This window comes from Condylura cristata, unplaced genomic scaffold (genome assembly GCF_000260355.1).
Source record: "Condylura cristata isolate star-nosed mole 26May11 unplaced genomic scaffold, ConCri1.0 scaffold00005, whole genome shotgun sequence".
Taxonomy (NCBI): Eukaryota; Metazoa; Chordata; class Mammalia; order Eulipotyphla; family Talpidae; genus Condylura; species Condylura cristata.
In genome coordinates, this window is record NW_004567106.1 from 64020997 (window position 1) to 64040306 (window position 19310).

A 19310-nucleotide genomic window follows, 5' to 3' on the forward strand; every position below is an offset into this window, starting at 1 on the left:
TGCCCCTTTTGGTTTGCCAAGCATTAATGTTAATTTGCCATAGATTTTTGATGAGAATACATGGATTTTCTGACTTTGTTAGCCATTCTGTCAAAAGTGAGTATTTAACTACTTTTTACCGTAGTGTCCCTTTGTGTTTTCAGATATGATTCATCAACTTCCCCTCTTGACAGAAAGACAGTACATTGCAACAATTCACTCCCGCCTTCAAGATTCACAGCCTTGGAAACTACCTGGACTGCAAGCCACTGTGCGGCTCGCTTGGGCGCTGGCACTGAGGGGCATCTCTCAGCTGCCTGATGTGACAGGTATGTCGATTATAGTAACCTTGTTCTGAGAAACCACATAGCAACATTTAATTATATAGCAAGACTGTAGGAGGCCATCTAGAGATGTACTGAATATTTTGTAATATAGTGGAGTATGGATTTTTTTTTTCCCCAAAGAAATGAAATGAAATAATATTTTTCTTTTTTAGAGCCAGTGACAGTGCTCTTGTAGCTTCTTTTTTTCCTTAAAATTTTAAGTTTTGAAATGACAGTTTAAAAATATTTTTTTAATTAAAACTTACTATTTTCAAATCTTTTATTTTTTACAAACTAATTTTTCACAATTTTTTAATTGTGTCATTAAAAAATAGTGTTTTTAAAATTTACTATATTAGAAAAGATTTATTTGGACCAATGAATCACCAATGTGCAATACGGACTTGTAGCAATCTGCTTACCCACTGCTCTAGCGTAGCTTATTCTTCTGTGTACATTCATGTAATTATACTAACAGTAATTTATACCAGCACAATGAGAATTATGCTTTTGTTTATTATAAAGCCCAAGGAAATGCCACTTGTTTTTATGATACATCTGGAAAAATTTTATTAAAATTTACAATCCATGTCAGTGTTCTGTAGTCCTAGATTGTTAACAGATCCCAGTATTTTATCAGTTGTGTGATTCCAGAACATTTTACTAGTGATATGGTGTTTGGTCTCAAAGGGGTTGCATAAAGTTCTATTTAAGGAAGGGTCTTTCTTTGGCCATTTTTTTTTTTTTTAATAAAACTAATGGATGCCTAATTAGGTGTTCTTATTCATTTGCAAATTCTTTTTCTAAGCTATAAATATTTCTTCTCAGTTATAATTCTTGTTTCAGTACTTTACTGGAATGATTTTTTACCCTTTAAATTTTTAAGTGGTTGTGTGATAGTTAATCAAATTCATATGCTATAACTGATTGTATGGTTACCCTAATATTGAGAGATACAATAGAATACACCATAGTTTGCTGCAGAATAAATAAGAATAAGAATACAAATTGGTTAAAGTACCATATCTTTGGCTATGTAATTTTTTTTCTATGTGGATACTTGCTATAAGCTTTGGTAATTAACTTTATATTATAAAGTACTATAATGAACATTTTTAAATTATAAAAATTTTTCTGTTGTAGTTATCCTCCTTTATCCACAAGGGATATATTCCCAGATCCCCAGTGGATGCCTGAAACTGGGGATAGTACTGAACTATATATGTACTGTTTTTTTCTATCACACATACTTAGCATAAAATTTACTTTGTAAATTAGGTACAATAAGAGAATAATAATAATACTAATCAAATAGAGCAGTTGCAATAGTATGTTGTAATGAAATTTATATGAATATGGTTTCTCAAAGTATATTATTTACTGTAGATATTAACCTTCCAGGCTATGGTTCACCATAGGTAATTGAAACTATGAAAAGTGAAGCTGGCTAAAGGGGGACTACCTTAGTTACTATTTTAAAAGTTGCTAGAAAAGGTGAATACCTTATATTACAAAAATGGTCCTTTCTTGAAGTAATCTAACAAGTTTTTACTCATCAACGATTTCTGAAAAATTTATCAACTGTTTTATGTAACTATGTTTTGAGGTTTATTGAACTTGAAATCTTGTCACTGTAATTGCAGTATTTCTGAATTCAAATAAAGGGTTAGAATTAATAATTGTTACTAATACTTGAGTAACATTAATTAGTAACTTTATTAATCATTAGTCATAATAAAAAATTAAGCTGTTTTGTTCTCAAGAACTTTGTGTGATATAGGTCGATATATGGGCTTTTTCAAAATGCAAAATCAAACAACCCTAACCCATTTGTTTCCTTTGCTTGAAACTGTCCTAGTATCTATTTCTGACCCTTTTAAGGGAAGTGACAATGTGTTTTCAGCAGCACACTGTTTCGTCTCTGTGGCAGTCAGGAGACTACATTTTGTAGTGGTTCTTTCCCAAACCAGATTACCACAAAGGTACCTAGCAATTTTGCAATTAAAAGTTTAAAGATGTAATCAGCCATGTATTTTTTTGATAGAATTTTAGAGATTTTACATACTCTTACCAAAAAAATGTCAATGAATTGTCAGTATATTCAGAAGACAGAGAAATATATTAACTCTACTACGGAGATGCAGTGACAAGCAAGGCCTTTTCTGAAAGATCAGTTATCATCATTGAGGGAAGCCTTCATGTTATTTTACGATGTTAATACTTTGACATTAGTACCCTGACCACATCAGTATTATATCATACATCTCTAAAGTCATTCTTTTAAATCCCTCATGTTACTGTGAGTAGCATGTGGTTTTTCCAAATGCAGCTTTTCAGTAGTTCTTTGAGGTTGTGTCAGTTACATTTAGGCACAGTCTTACTTTGTATATAGCACACACTAGATGATTGAGGAGATGTGAATTTCAAGCGATCAGCAGAGTATTAAGAGAGGTTATAAGCTAGCTTAATAACTCTTCCTCACTGTGCTGTTTTTCCAAATACATTTTTAGCTTTGGCTGAATTCACAGAAGCAGATGAAGCGATGGCAGAGCTTGCGATTGCTGACAATGTCTTCTTGTTCCTTACTGAATCCGTAGTGGTCTCAGAAAACTTCTATCAGGAGGAATTTTATATTCGTAGAATCCATAATCTCATCACAGATTTCCTTGCACTTATGCCAATGAAGGTAAGGAGGATAAGTAAATGTAGCTGGAGAAATGACAAACTGATCAGCTAACTTTATGTTTTGGAAAATAATAAAATCTTTTACTACAGACTAAACTTGAATAGTAGTTGTGCTACGCCTGGTGAATTAGTTTGTGATTCATGAAAATAAAATAATATGATAAGCCACCTGCTGAGAATAAGCTAAAAGGAAGGAATATTTGATACTGAGAGTGGTTTTTATTGAGAAAGTAATGGGCAAAATGGAAATGCTTCTTTGGGTAGAAAATTACGAACCCCATGCTTCCCTAGGCATTCATGCTAAGTTGCCTTATTTTAATAGTCTTATATATGATTTGGAGGCAGCACAGTGGAAAATCTCCAGTTTTAAAGATCATCTTTTAGACTCTTTTTTAAAAAAAGATTTACTTATTTATGTGTACAGTTAACAGGGATATAGACCAGAAGTGCGAGGGGGTGACAGGATTCACCAGGGTTAGTCGGGAGCAGAAAGGCAGATTTGCTGAAATCCACTGTTGAAGTCCACTGTCGGCGGACGGTCAGCCAAGCCATGTGGGTCAGCTCCCTGCCGGAAATGGAACTCAGGCTGCAGGTCCTGCAGAGAGCTTCACAGTGCTGCACTTTAACCCCTTGGGCCTCTAGGGAGGCCTTGTTTTTTAGACTTTTAATTGTAGTGTATAAATGGGCTTCTGCATGGATTTAAGAAAGATTGAAAAAACTTGATGGCAAAGGTTATTTTTTTATTTCTTTTCCTTTTTTTAGAAATAAGGTTGGGGGTGGGGTGCCCACCTCTAGTGAGGATTCTTTTCAATAAAATGGTGAAGTTATAAATTTCATCCAACAGGGTTTTAGAGCCATTCCAGACTGCTTTTGTAGTATATGTTCTGTGTGTCATTTTATGCTGAGAAGGTCACCAAAACGGTGGCAAGAAATAAATGAGGGAGCAAAGCCCTATAAAACTATCGTTTCTGTTTGTGTATAATAAAAGCATCCTAAAGGATCTACACCTGTAGTTTTGTTGTGCAATTCTGAAAGCATAATTCCAGAAACAGGACAAATGGAAAAAGTACCCAGAATGGCAACAGATGATCGAGGAATGGGATGTTTATTAATTAAATGATGAATGAGGAGCTTACTGAGTTTCTCCTGTGTTTCTGGAGAAGTTGTGAAGAAGATAGTTAATTGGAGATTCATTCCTTGCCAGCCAAGAATGTATAATCTAATTGGAGAAATAGGGTGGACACAGAAGAGTTTAGGTAGGAAGTAAATGAGAGGTATAGACAATAAATTATAATAAATTTTTTTAGTTTAAGGGCTCACCTGGGCTACAATAGTTAAGAAGTATGTCACAGATCACTTTAATGTTGAAGGACTTGATAGATTAACATCCCAGAATTTTGGAGTAGGAAGAAATCCTTTCATTTTACAGGTGCAGAAATGAAGCCTTCGAAAGGTTGAGGCTTTAGGTTTTTTGTAATTAGTATAGATGGATCTTCGATTTATTGAAAGATAATATCATCTAGAAAGATGAAGTCTGAGAGAAATTAGAAAAGACAAAATCACAAATGGCTTAGAGATGATCAAGAATTTATTTACACAATTTTCAAGGACTAGAAATTTCTTTAATCATTACAGGACTATTTATTTCTTGAATGAGTTTTGGTGGTTTGTGTCTGTTAGTCTCCATTTCATTGAAATTAACAAATTAATATAAGGTATAAGGTTATCCTGATATTTCTGTATTTTAGGTTCATGTCCATAAGATCTGTGGTGATATTTCTTCTTTTATTCCTAATATTGTTAGCTTGTGTCTTTTCCCTTTTTCTTAGTTAACCTGACTAGATGTTAAGTTACCTAGTTTATCCTAAACTCTTCCAGCTCTTCCCAAAATGTCTGTTACTAAGAAACACTGTACTTAAACTCGGCTTGAGAGAAATACATTGAAGTTTTAAGATATTATAAATTACGGATAGTAATATTGCAACAAAATGCTTAGTATATTTTTTCATCTCAAAGTGGAATAGATATATCATAGTTTTTCTTTCATGTAATCATTTGGACAGTGGTTTGACTTTCTGGTTTTATTATTAATCTCTTTAATAAATTTATGTATTAATCATGTAATAAATCCAATAGGTGAAACAATTGAAAAATCGGGCAGATGAAGATGCTCGAATGATTCATATGAGTATGCAGATGGGTAATGAACCCCCCATCTCTCTTAGAAGGGATCTGGAGCACTTAATGCTCTTGGTAAGTCTTTTTGTTGCCTGGATTATTGCCTTCCTTTTATTAATCTCTTCCTAAACTTGATATTTTTCAGGTTTGTTTTAATATTTTGAATGTAGAAGTAAATCCAATAAAGCTTATTTAAAAGTAATTTTTGAGTTATAGATATTTCCCTATGTCTGTTTACTTCTGCAGATTGGTGAGCTATATAAAAAGAACCCTTTTAACTTAGAGCTTGCTCTAGAATATTGGTGCCCCTCAGAACCACTTCAAACTTCCACAATCATGGGCTCTTACCTTGGGGTGGCTCATCAGCGACCCCCTCAACGCCAGGTAAGTGTTATTGTCTTTCTACTCTGTATTCTGCAATGGTAATTGGAAGCTTTGAAAAAATGTTATTTCCTGGTATTGCTGTTAACAGAAAGGATCACTAGTGTAACCTTTGAACATTTATACTTTTCCCTTTTAATGGAAAATTATAATTTTAAGGGACTTCAAAATTCTTCAATTTAAGTTCTGATCATTTTGGAGTTTATGAAGTCAGCTAGTTATTGAATCAGAGATAGAAAGGTTCAAGTCTTTATATGTCAATTTTTTGAATTTTATTAATGTTAACTAGTATTGGTGTGTCACTATGGGCATGACAGTAACCATTTTCTTATCAAACTGGGGATGATAGAAGAGGTACAAGTACTATGAAAAGAGGGGTAGAGGGCCTCCCTGGTGGCGCAAGGGGTTAAAGTACAGTTCTGTGAAGCTGTCACAGCCACTGTAGCATGGGTTCCATCTCCGGCCAGGGAGCTGACCCACATGGCGTGGCAGACCTCTCCTGACCTGCCCACTGCCCCTCTCAGCAGTGTATTTCAGTAGGTATGTCTGTTCTGCTCCCCACTCTGTCTTTAGTGAGTCCTATTACCATCCCATACCTCTGGCCTGTGCCCTCAGTTCTTGTCTGCATAAATAAATAAAGCTATAAACAAAAAAAATAGAGACTTAGGAGTTATAGTTGATTACAACTATGAGTCAGTAGATAATGAAGGGAAAAGTCCATTTTCTATCCTGTAGGATATGCTGTAGCAAATAAGATGGATTGTATATCTGTCTTCACCTTTTTTGGAATTTCCGGATCTTTTCATATGTCACATTATTTCATTTATACTATGATCTGACATCTTTTTTTTTTTTAAACTATTTTATTTTTCCTTCACTTAAAAATACTTTGGAGAGCATTTATTAAAATATTAAAGACTGATAGCTTTTTATTATGAAAAATTTCAAACACAGGGAAGGGAGAACATTTATTGAATATAATGAACACCCTACATCTTAATCTTACAGCTATTAACACCTTCACTGTTTAATTCAGCTACGGGAGGGTAAGCACATTCACCAGAGACAGAGTGGGGAGCAGAACAGGCACATCTACTGAGATACACTGCTGAGGGGAGCAGCAGGGAGACAGGAGAAGTCTGCTGCACCCTGTGGATTATCTCCCAGGCCAGGGATTATGCTGCACTGGCTGGCATAGCTTGATAGTGTTGTGTCTTTAACCCCTACGCCACCGGGGAAGCCCTAAAAATAAGGATATTTTTCTTTTTAATCACAAACCACATTATATCTACCAAATTTAACAATAATTTCCAATGACCTGTCACAGTCATGATTCTGAGTTATACTATTGGGTGTGAATATTTTAGTTGTTGGTCATAGGTTTAAGGTGTATGCAAGAAAAGAAATCCCTCAGAAACGGAGTTAGAGAACAGTTGTGTAGGTATGTGGCATTGTGCGAGCACCAAACAGAATGTGTTTGGGATTACCAGCAAGAGTCTTCCTGATTTTTAGGTCTCCATGCTAAATTTAATGCGATGTAGGTACACTGGGGTCTGAGTACCTTTGAATGGCTGGTAATTTTGATTTATAAACTTCATTGTTTTACCTATGTACATGTTTTTATGTCCTGTGACATTGTGATGCTTTTTAAAAATGTTCTTCATGTTCACAAAAATATTGTTGAGTGATTGCATTAAATTGCCAACAAACATGAAGTGGCAGTTTTCCTTAATACTAGATTATTTGGTCTTTGTTAGGTTAAATCAGAGTACTTTATTAGTTTCATTTCATGGGTTACCTTTTATATTAGCTAGTCCCTGTTGCCTTAAAGTGAAGATATGGCTCATGTAGACTTGTTTTTTCCCTATTTCAGGTTGTCTTATCAAAGTTTGTGAGGCAAATGGGTGACCTGTTGCCTCCAACTATTTACATCCCTTACCTGAAAATGCTGCAGGGGCTGGCCAGCGGGCCGCAGTGCGCCCACTACTGCTTCAGCCTGCTCAAAGTCAATGGGAGCAGTCACGGTGAGGACAGGGGCTCGTCGGGCTCTCGGAGACATTCCTGGGTTGTTAAAGAATATTATTTGCGCTAACTTATACCTGGTGTATAAATTATTTTCGTAAAAACGGGGACAGAACACACTGATGTCTTAGGCTTAGTGAGTGATACCTAAGTTATGTTGGATTTATGGTCTCACACATGGGGACGTCCACTGTCTGCTTTAGGGATACAATTCACTTTGAGAAATCAAAATTAATACATAGAATTTTAAGAACACATCTGGTGCTTCATAAAATATATGCCCTTGTCACATCAGTTTGATTCGTTTATCATTATAGGTACTTGTTTTCTAGATTTCTGTAACTAAGAGTTTTTTTCGTGACCATCTCCCAATTTCCTCATTTAATTTTCAGACTTGTCTGAAATATTGCAAAAAGGAAAGAGAAAACCTCATTAACCATCAGCTTTGTTAGATAGATATTATTACTTTCATCTTTACATGTGAGAAAAGTGAGGTTTAGAGAAGTTCAGTGATTTTTCCGAGGTGACAGATAAATCAGGCTGGTCTTGTATGCAGTGCCTGGTGTGTAGCGGAGTCATTTTTTTTTTTTTTACCAATCTAGACTTGTTATCTCTTTCTTTGGGTACTGAGGTTCAACCTTTGGGAATTACTGGTGGGAAAAACAGCTCTCTGTAGTTATGTGACAACACTGAGCACTCCACGGCAACTAACATCTAAAGCAATTTACATTTGTGTGGATATTTCCCATTTGCATTTGTGTGGATACCACCCTTTTGTAGTGCTCAGAAGGAATTAATCCAGAGTTCTGGTTCACAGAGGGATTCTAATTTTTCTTTCTTTTTTTTTTAAAGACTTAATTTATTTATGAATACAGAACTCAGGTGCAGGCCAGAGGTGCAGGGGTGGTGAGAGGATTCACCAGAGACAGAGTGGGGAGCAGAACAGGCCAACTGATGAAGTACACTGCTGAGGGGAGCAGCGGGCAGGTCAGGAGAGGTCTGCCATGCCCTGAGGGTCAGCTCCAGGGCTGGGCATTGAACTTGCACTGAAGCCTGAAGCAGCTGCAGCTCGCTTGCTGTGCTGTGCTTTACCCCATTGCGCCAATACGGATTCTAAACTTTTCAACACTACTTATCTAGATGAAGCAACACTGCTGTTTTCAGGAAAACACACTGTTTATCGAGGACACAGGCAATGTTTATTGACCTCATCCATTTTCAAAAATACTGAGACATTTTTGAGAGAAAACTCTGTCTTTTTTGTTTACAGTTGAAAATATTCAGGGAGCAGGCGGCAGTCCTGTTTCCTGGGAACATTTCTTCCACTCCCTCATGCTTTACCATGAGCACCTCCGGAAGGATCTCCCAAGCGCAGACAGTGTCCAGTACCGACACCTGCCCTCACGTGGCATCACCCAGAAGGAGCAAGATGGGTTGATTGCATTTTTACAGCTCACATCTACCATCATCACGTGGGTAGGTTACCCTGCCTCTAGCATGTGAGAGTGTAATTTTGTTTGTATTCTAGCACAAGCCTTTCAGGAGGCCCCATGTTTTCTTTTAAGCTTCCAGTTTAAAAGTGATAAATTTGGCTTATATGTGACTTTCTTTTCTTCAGCTCTTTGTTCCCTTACCTCTAGAGGCTGTAGTTTTGGTAGCCCTGCTCACGCTGTAGGCTTATATGAAAATAATGCCCTAAGCTGGAGAGAAAATAGTCAAAAGGGCAACTAAGAATCAGTTGCTGGATCCAAGTCCTTCTAAAAAGTTTTCTAGCATATGTGTGATATGTGTGTGTTGATGTAGGTATAGATATAAAGAATAGTTTCATTAGAAAGAAAAATTTGCTGTTATTCATATTTTTTTCTTCCATCTTACACCAAAGCATTTTACCTGTCACCACCAAATTAGTTTTTATAAAAAATATTCCTTATTACATAATTTCCCTGCTGAGAAATCTCTTCTACCTATTTCTTTTGTTCACTTGAGCAAAGTTAAGTTGCTTAGTGTGACATTATGTGAAGGCTAAGCATGGTGTCTTCCAACTTTTTGGCTTTTCTGATAATGCTTAATGTCATTAAACACCAAAATGTAAAGTTAGTGATTATTTCTCATTCAATTTAAATTGAGTGATATACCTTCTCTATATCCTTTTTTTTTCTCAGAAAAATGTGAGGTATTTGTTCACTTATATTTTATCTTACAGAAAAATACATTCTTCCGGAAGGACTTAAGGATTTATGTGACTGGCAGACTGTTTATCCTATTACTTCCTATCCTTTCCATAAAGGCAACTTTTCTCCTTAGATCTTTATGTTGACTCAGCTAGTAGTCTGATCTGCCCTACTGGTAGACTCTAGCATAAAGTATAACCTAATCTTTGTGTATGTATCAATCCCGTGAGTATTCAGTGGAATTGCTAGCAATTTAGGGACCACTGGTCATTTTTCACAGCCTTTAAAAACAGAAAGTCTGATTCATCTTGTGTGCAATCCCCAGAGTGAAAACGCTCGTTTGGCGCTTTGTGAACACCCTCAGTGGACCCCTGTGGTGGTGATCCTGGGACTCCTGCAATGCAGCATCCCTCCTGTTTTAAAAGCTGAGCTGCTCAAGACACTTGCAGCTTTTGGAAAATCTCCTGAAATTGCTGCTTCCCTCTGGCAGTCACTAGAATACACTCAGGTACTATTTATTACAAGCTTTCTTATTTTTTATTACTACAGTTTGTAAAATGATATTTGGTAATATATTGGAAACAAGACCCTCCACTTGGGGAGATGTGTAGTGTGCCAGGAACTTCCTAGTAGTAACGTAGGATTTGGGGATCAAGTATAACATCAGAAACTGTTAGACTTGAATTAATACAACTATACAAAAATATATACTACCAGTATACCTCTTTAAAAATTTTAAGAGCTTATATGCTTTTTTTAAAACTTGAAACATTCTTAACACATTGCAGAAATATGCAGAAGATCACTTAGCTTACAATATGTTTGAAAATATAGTAAGCAGGACAAAAAAGAAAAACTATTAAATTAAATTTGAGTTTTCTCTTGGGTCACTTGACAGCTTCACTAGGCTACTGGATACTGGCTCCTTAAGACTTTGTTTTTCAGAGTCTATAATCTGTTAATAGATGGGCAGAATCACTCGGCTCTCAGTCAGTCTGTTGTAAACCTGCTGAAGTCATCTGTTGTCACTACATGTGGGGAGCTCCTACTGTTCCCTTCCAGTCCTTCTGTGCATTTTCTGCCCCATGTCAGAGTGAAGCATCTCTGGACAGCTACACTTGCACTAAGGTGGTTTTCCATGAAAGGGCAGGGCAGCTGCTTCTTGGTTAGCATAGAAATTTTAATAGTGGCCAGAAGAGTTTTTATTGGTAGTCACACTAGGACCTTAGATTTAACTTTGGGCAAAAGTGGGAATGGGATACAAAAGTGGGGTAACTACTCTACATTTAGGAAATATGTATGCTGAAATGGGAGGAAAAAATAAAGATGACAAAAATTTTGAGAGCTCAGTGAATTATTAGCTTTTTAAGTGTAGGTAAGCCTTTCTGGAATTCTTCTACCAAGGCATAAGTAAGGTAAAAAGGAAAATCAGGATGTGTTCTATAGAAACTTCTTTAAGAAAATGAAGTGTGCGTTGTCTTAAAATAATACAGCATACTGAGCCTGGGATTCTTACACATTATCTGTAGAAGCAACTATTTGAAACAATCAAATATTCTCGTCATTTTCTTACATATGTGCTCTGCAGATGTGTGCTGAGAGATGGGGTCACTTTGGGTTTATATTGATGTTTCATTTTTTTTATTCTTGAGTGTGTCAGTACTTAGCTATGTCGTCAGTGCTTCGTGCTTCCTTTCACCTAAGATGAAATGTGATTGGGTTTACATTTCTAATTTGGAATGAGAGTGTTATTCTGTTTTTAATGATTCCACCTAAAGCTTATTCTCAAGAATTGCTGGAGAGTAATGTGACATTAAGTAGAACTAATTATACCCTAGACTATGTAGGTCTCCAGCTTAGTCAGGATGAAACATCTTAACTCAAAACTTGTGCCCACATCAGAAACCTGTTCTTAACAAATGTACTTGTTCTTTTCTAGTACCACTGGTTTTAAACACACCAGTGACCTGAATGCTGGTGAAATTTCATCCTGTACATTTTTAAGATTTATTCTTAAAATATCTCAGGAAATTTGCTTAAAAACATGTTGTGTGCACCTAAAATTACCACTTTCTGAAGCCCAGGTTCTATTTGAACCTGACCTATTTGCTGAGGAAAGCCCATCAAGAACTTTTTCTTTATAATTTCTGATCGACATTGTAAGATGTGTGAGTGCAGGTGTGGGGAGGAATTTGACTTTTGTATTTCATTCCCATTACTATTCCTTGATGAAGATCACTACCAACTTCTAATTCTTCATATTTTTAGATATTGCAGACTGTAAGGGTTCCAAGCCAGAGACAAGCTATTGGCATTGAGGTAAAGTTTTCATTTTAATTTAAATGCAATAGTCTTACATTCACATATTGATAAGATTAAAGAAAGTTATTCTTACCATATTCCTAACTTTGTGTTTTCATTTGAAGGATTTTTCTAGTCAGTATTGAAAAGGGGATAAAATTTTAATGAAAGGAACCAAAACACTTAAGGTTTCACAGTTGGAAAAGGATGTGACATGGAACCATCCATATTCAGTGTTTGTTTTGAACTCAATTTAATTAGGTTTCTGGGTCAATTTGAAGTGAGAATTTACTGTTTTAGTTTCTTCTCGATGGTCACTCTCCTTTTTAAAAGAAATATTTAAGATTAATTTTAACTCAAAGTTGGGAATAATATGTGGGAATTTTAAACTTGCATTGTCTTGAGTCATGTACTTTTTCTGTCTTTTAAATGAAAAATATATTTGTTGTGACTTTTGGTATGATTTTATAACAATTTGAATGAGTTAATGTCTGCAATATGTGTTGCCATTTGTTGCCAACAGTTTTACTTTACCAATTTTTCTTGGAAAGGTTGAACTAAATGAAATCGAATCCCGCTGTGAAGAATACCCATTGACTCGGGCCTTTTGCCATCTTATTAGTACCCTGGTGGAGAGCTCGTTTCCTGCTAATTTGGGTGCTGGACTGCGGCCTCCTGGCTTTGATCCTTACTTACAGTTCCTTAGAGATTCTGTATTTCTCCGATTCCGCACAAGAGCTTACCGGAGAGCAGCTGAAAAGGTTATGTTCAGAGAAATCTTTTCTCTTTCCTATTTACTTATTTGTTTATTTATTGTAGATATCAATTCACTTTCACTTTTTAAAGTTACTAAAATTCAATCTTAATGACCAAAACATCCATAGTCTGATTAGTTTATATGCATTAAGGAATAAATCTGGGCACTAAGACCTAAGCACTGACTTTTTAATGATCAGCACTTTATATGAATTTATATTCATTCAGATCCTTGCATGAACAAGTGTTGACCAGAATTTAACCAAAGATGTCACCTTTGATAGTTGAAAACATACTATTCTTTCTTGGAATGAGGGGCTAAACTAAAGTACGAGTTTAACATGCCAATTTCTGTTCATAAGTAGCACTTCTGGGCTGTAGAGTACTGGCTTAGTGAAGGTGTTTTATGATATCTGCCATGGATGTAGCCTGAAAACATACTGACATATTTGCTCTGGTTGTAACCCACTCATGACTGAGCTTATCTTATATATCATTTTATGTAATTCCAGTATTACCATGAGGCAGATACTATTAATATTCCCGTTTTACAGATGGAGGCTTAGCAAAGTTAAGAAATTTGCCTAAAGTCCTGGAGCAGGATCTGAACCTAGGACTCTGATTCCAGAACCAAGCTCATAACCACTAAGCTATGAAAGAGACCCTTCCAGGTTCTGATGTGATTCACTTTAGTGTGTAGTACTGTTTGCCTCACAATACCCATGGATGTAGCTTAGAGGGACATTCTGTTCTATTTTTAGTTTGCTGTTTTTGAACCTGTTGGGTTAATTTGTTATTAATGATTGTAAAAATAATTTGTTTCATGCTAATTTGGACAGTTAGGAATATACAGAAAAGATAGGAAGGAATTAGATCACTCATAATCCTGTGCCAAAGAAGGATAATTGCCAGTGTTTTGGCCACCGACTATAGTATCATGAGGATTTTCTCGTGTCACTAAAATTAATTTGAAAAGTCTTGATTGTCATCATTATTTTTAATGATATTGTGTTTAGCTTTATTTATTCATTTCCCGATCACTCCACATCGTTTGTTTCTACTAGTCCCGAATAACTGAAGTTCATTCTTAATCAATTGCTTATAATTTTGGCTTCGTGTATAGTAAAAATAAATAACGGACGAGGCACAAATTTAATCCTAGAATTACTAACATATTTCCTTATTGGATGAAAACAATAGCAAACATGCTCATTGATAAAGTCAGTCAGATGAATATGGGTGGTGGTAACTGCCATCTCTTCCATCACGTTGTTACGATTTGTGGTATTTGTTTAAAGACCTTATTCCCTTTCTTGAAAAGGTGTTACGGCCTTGGTGTTGAGCGCTCAGTCAGGGCCTGCCCAGGTGCTGCTCTGGTGCACTCAGCATGTCTGTGCTTCACTGCTGCTGCTTCCCATGGCTGATGGTAATTTCAGTCTTCACCCCCCACCTCCTGCAACATACTTATCCAAAGAAATTTTCCCTCACTTTTGTGAATTTATTTCACTTGAAAGTTTTTTCTTTTCAGGTTTAACTTATGTCACTATAATTTAGAGTACTAGCTTCTCACAGAAACAGTGCTTTGGATTAGATAGAGTATTAGTGTATATTTATCAGTCCTGAAATCCATATTTTGTGGTGATAAACCTTTTTTTATATAAATAAATTTATTTAGATAAGTAATCTTGAAAAAGTTGGAAAATAGAGGAATTTATACTTCTGAATAATTTGAAATAATAACAAAACTCGCTATATAGTCTCAAATGCCATACTCAGCCTTGATAAAATTATGCGTGGAAATAATGATTTTAAAAATAATTTTAAAAACCACCCTGTGTATAACAGTGAAATTCAGTCTTAAGATTCTTTGCAATGGATTTTTTAAAACAAAACAGTAATTTAACCATGCACCTATATATTTTTCCTTTGGCATAAATTCTTCTCTTTGTTGTTGCATCGGCTTTAGAAACCTTTTAGACCAAGGACCAACCATGGGCATTCAGGGCAAGCCGCCCTAAGACTTTGTTCTTCACGTCTTTGGCTGGAGCTGTACCATAGAGCCTGGGTCTGGGAAGGTGAACCCAAGGCTCACCTCCGGGTGCTTGCTCCAGGCTTCAGGGCTTGCGGAAGTCGCTTGGGCTCTCCACTTGACTGGCTTTGCCTGTGAATTAGGGTGATTAGATGAGATGATTTTCAGATCACTGCCAGCTGAGGTTCTTGGAGAAAATGTGAAAGATATGATATTTTGGAGAAGTGTCCAAAACTGATGTTGTTTAATTACAAATTGACTCGCTTGATGCTTGCTTGGTACTTTAGATTTGCTAATGAAGTCCAAATATCTGCCATAGAAATTTTTTTAAAAAATAAGTTATGCTTTTATAAATATTTTACCTTGAAAAATTAGCCAATCCTCTATCTTTTAACAAAACAAAGTGAGTTGAGATTTCATTTTGCTTAACACATGTTACTCAAGTAGGTAAGGGACTTGATTTCTTTTCTGTAGAAAGTGATAAAAGTAAGACTATCAAGGCTATCACCTCAGCTGATGGTTACCGAAATAATTTGTGTCTTTCTGTAGTGGGAAGTTGCTGAGGTTGTTTTGGAGGTGTTTTATAAATTGCTCAGAGATTATGAGCCTCAACTTGAAGATTTCATAGACCAGTTTGTGGAACTACAAGGTAATTTATGTCATTTTCAGATAAGCTGTCAGTTATTTATAAAGCCTGTTATAATTTATAAACTATATATGTGTAAGTTATAAATAACTTGTTTATAAATTAAATTGGAATTTAATCTTTTTGTCACATAATTTTATTCATTTTAATTGCCCTGAGTAAGAAAATAAAGTCAGATTGTACAGGATGGACGATCAAAACCTCCTATAGATTCTCTAATGAGTTAACATTGACATATTGATAATAAGTGACTAGCTGCTGTGTACACAGCAGCCCTTTGGGGACTTTCCACTGTAAACCATTTGTGTCACTGTCTCTAAATTGAAACTTGCTGTCATCTGGTGAGGTGCTATTTAATTGCAAATCTCATATATTTTATGTTATCGAGGATATGATAAAAATGCCAGTTCACCATCTGTAAGGCTATACTATATTTTCTTTAGGAGAAGAAATCATAGCTTATAAGCCACCAGGCTTCAGTCTGATGTATCATCTCCTGAATGAGTCACCGATGTTGGAACTTGCCCTTAGTTTACTGGAAGAAGGCGTTAAGCAGCTTGACACCTATGCCCCTTTCCCGGGTATGTGCTTCTGTGTCATCATGTCTTGGAAACAGCTTTGATATTTTCATCATCTGTAAAAAAACTGTTGGCTTGAAAGAGATGATCCCTGAGCTCTTTTACATGTTAATGTTCTCTCTGTATCTACAATGGTACTGACAGTAAGTTATCACATGAAAATATATTATTATATTTAATATGTATACTAAAATTGATAACAGGGCTATTTCATTGTAGCTTTATTTTGGAAATCACTCCTGTAGTTTCTCAGTCTCAGCACCGTTAACATTCATGATTGAATAATTATTTGCTGTGGGGACAATTCTGTGTGTTCTAAGCCTCTACCCTCTTGAATTTGCCTGTGACACCTCCCCAGTTGAGACAACCAGAAGTGTCTCCAGACATAGCTAAATACCCTCTGGGGCCAAATTAATTCTCATCTGAGAACCACTGCTCTAAATAGCGGGAAGATACAGGAAAAAATGACTTAGAAACTGTTGTAGACAAGTCATCTGGGTCACGAGTGTTACCTTGACCTGCCAGGGGTAAACAGTGGTGTGAGGTTTCTGCTGAAAGCTTGAAAATTTGAAGGCTTTTAGAATCTAGAATAATTCTTCATCTTGTTTTCCTAAGAATTGACTTTAAGTTTCTAAGATTCATGTAGCGTTTTCTAACCTCAGTGTTACTCTGTAGGGAAGAAACACTTGGAGAAAGCAGTGCAGCATTGTCTGGCACTTCTCAATCTAACACTACAAAAGGAACACCTCTTTATGGATCTTCTGAGAGAGAGTCAGCTGGCTCTAATAGTCTCTCCTTTGGAGCAGCTGCTGCAGGGAATCAATCCCAGAACAAAGAAGGCAGATAATGTGGTAAATATTGCCAGGTAAGTACATTTGTAGTAGGAAAATGATGAAACAGATGGGCTTGTTAGCTTTGATTTCTAGATTGTGTGCTTGGATCTCTAGTACACTATCTTTTGTGGCCTTTTCATTGCCTTTTTTTAGCTCCTCTGATTTTAGTTACTGTGAAACTTTATTCCATTTCTTAAACATTTTTAAGTATAAAGTGACATAGTTTCCATGTTGTGTGTTTGCTGTAGGGGTTGGGTGTTTGGAGTGCCAGCCTGGGGACCAAGCTTCTAGTGGTTTGCCACCAGTGTTTGGTGTTTGATGACTAGTAGAAGCATGACCCCTACCTGCCTTCAGCGTATGTGGCGCTCTGTGTGTGTTTCAAGTTGTCCCTTTTTTAAAAAGCGTTAGTTAGATTTGGACTGTGTAGTGACCTCTTCTTAACTCGATTGTCTTCATCTACAAAGAGCCTGTTCCCAAAGAAGGTCACGGTGGATTCGGATACAACATAGCAATACAGATCAACCCTACCAGGCTGCATCTTTTTAGAAGGGGAAACCTTTGTCCAATTTACCCAAAGTACCATATGGGTAGGAGTAGCATTGGTCTGATTGTTTTTTTGTTTGTTTGTTTGTTTAAGATTTATTTAGTTGTGCATACAGAACTGGGGTGCAGGCCATAGGCTCAGGGGTGGTGAGAGGCTTCACCAGAGAAAGAGTGGGGAGCAGAACAGGCAGATCAACAAAGTACACTGCTGAGGGGAGCAGCGGGCGGGCCAGGAGAGGTCTGCCGCGCCATGTGGTCACCTCCGGGGCAGGCGGGAATCGAACTCATGCGGAGGTGGCTTTAGCTTCTCAGTGCTGTGCTTTAACCCGCTGCGCCACCAGGGAGGGCTGGTCTGATGGTTTTTTATTGTGCATAGTGAAAGGCCTTAAGTTTCACTGCATTGCTACTCAAATGTTACCTTGTTTTAAAGGTACCTGTATCATGGCAATACCAATCCGGAATTGGCTTTTGAGAGTGCCAAGATCCTCTGCTGTATCTCATGCAACTCTAATATTCAGATAAAATTGGTTGGAGATTTCACACATGACCAGGTAACTGATTTCGTTGTTATTTTGGTGCATTATGAGTGTCAATGGATGTGTCTGTGTAAAAATACTATTTTTGTTTTGGAAAAATTCTCTAAGAGTAAGTATATATACAGTGGGTAAAAATCTGTCTGTGTCGGGAACTGGGATTTGTTTTTGAAGATACTACTATTTCCAGTGATACTGCATCCACTCTGTGATTGTACTTTTTTTGGACAATGGTGTGTGGCTGTATGACTTAATGAAAGAGTGTTGTTGCACCAAGTCCATTAGAATGATTACATTTGTAACTGTTTTTTCATCTTTGTTTCAGCTTAAGTAATTTCTGTGGTCTGGCTGGTACTAATTCTAAATGTCTCACTGTTGTAAATTGTCTATTTAGAAATGTTGAAGATTAAGATTTTTAGTTGCTGGTATTCATTTTACTGTAAATTATCACTAGTGATTTTAACATCCTGCTGAATTTCTTCAAGAGATAAATAGTATTTATTGTCTCAGAAGTATAAAACAGGTGATAAGTAATACACATTCTAAAAAAGAAGATAACATATTTTAGTTATGTATAACAAAGAGGTCAAGAAAGGCCAATTTAATATTACTTTTTTTTTTTTTTTAAGATTTATTTGTTTGTGCATACAGAACTGGGGTACAGACCAGAGGCTCATGGGCAGTGAGAGGCTTCACCAGAGACAGAGTGGGGAACAGAACAGGCAGATGGATGAAGTACACTGCTGAGGGGAGCAGCGGGCGGGTCAGGAGAGGTCTGCCACGCCATGTGGTCACCTCCAGGGCAGGCGGGAATCGAACTCATGCGGAAGCGGCTTTAGATTCTCAGTGTTGTGCTTTACCCCGCTGCGCCACCAGGGAGGGCCCTAATATTACTTTTTAAGGAAACTAGTTTGAATCTTTTGGGATAGTTACGGAAATCAATATCTAATTGTGTCTTTAATATTTTTCTGCAGAGAACTAATAATTTAAAGGAACTGTATTTTCTATTTAATAACAAAATCTAATTCCTTTATTTGAAGCAGATTTCCTTTTATCTTTATAGAAAAATGCTTATAAAATATATAGTATGTTTATCATTTTTCTGGTATATAGAAGCTTTTTATAATTTGTCGTTTTTTAAACTTTGTGTGACTTCAGAGTGTAAGTCAGAAGCTGATGGCCGGATTTGTAGAGTGTTTGGATAGTGAAGATGCAGAAGAATTTGTACGTCTGGAAGAGGGTATGTCTTAGATTGGCATGTATATGTTTTACTTTACATAAAACCTTAATAAAAAACCCTCAAAAACTGTTAGAAGTCTAGTGGTGATGTAAGGAAGGTCAAGAATCTG

The 19310-nt window shown here is 36.4% G+C and overlaps 1 protein-coding gene across 2 annotated transcripts in view; it reads left to right on the forward strand.

Annotated features, from left to right (window-relative positions):
• Nucleotides 1-19310, forward strand: part of NUP205 (nucleoporin 205kDa) — a 64264-nt gene that overhangs the window by 11870 nt on the left and 33084 nt on the right. For both annotated transcript variants that reach the window (XM_004677070.2, XM_012721057.1), the window contains 14 exons: nucleotides 144-308; nucleotides 2816-2991; nucleotides 5127-5243; nucleotides 5415-5552; nucleotides 7423-7573; nucleotides 8842-9047; nucleotides 10068-10250; nucleotides 12011-12061; nucleotides 12595-12804; nucleotides 15378-15477; nucleotides 15918-16055; nucleotides 16728-16917; nucleotides 17859-17979; nucleotides 19120-19201. In XM_004677070.2, the coding sequence (XP_004677127.1) occupies nucleotides 144-308; nucleotides 2816-2991; nucleotides 5127-5243; nucleotides 5415-5552; nucleotides 7423-7573; nucleotides 8842-9047; nucleotides 10068-10250; nucleotides 12011-12061; nucleotides 12595-12804; nucleotides 15378-15477; nucleotides 15918-16055; nucleotides 16728-16917; nucleotides 17859-17979; nucleotides 19120-19201 (2028 nt within the window). The remainder of the gene's footprint in view (nucleotides 1-143; nucleotides 309-2815; nucleotides 2992-5126; nucleotides 5244-5414; nucleotides 5553-7422; nucleotides 7574-8841; nucleotides 9048-10067; nucleotides 10251-12010; nucleotides 12062-12594; nucleotides 12805-15377; nucleotides 15478-15917; nucleotides 16056-16727; nucleotides 16918-17858; nucleotides 17980-19119; nucleotides 19202-19310) is intronic.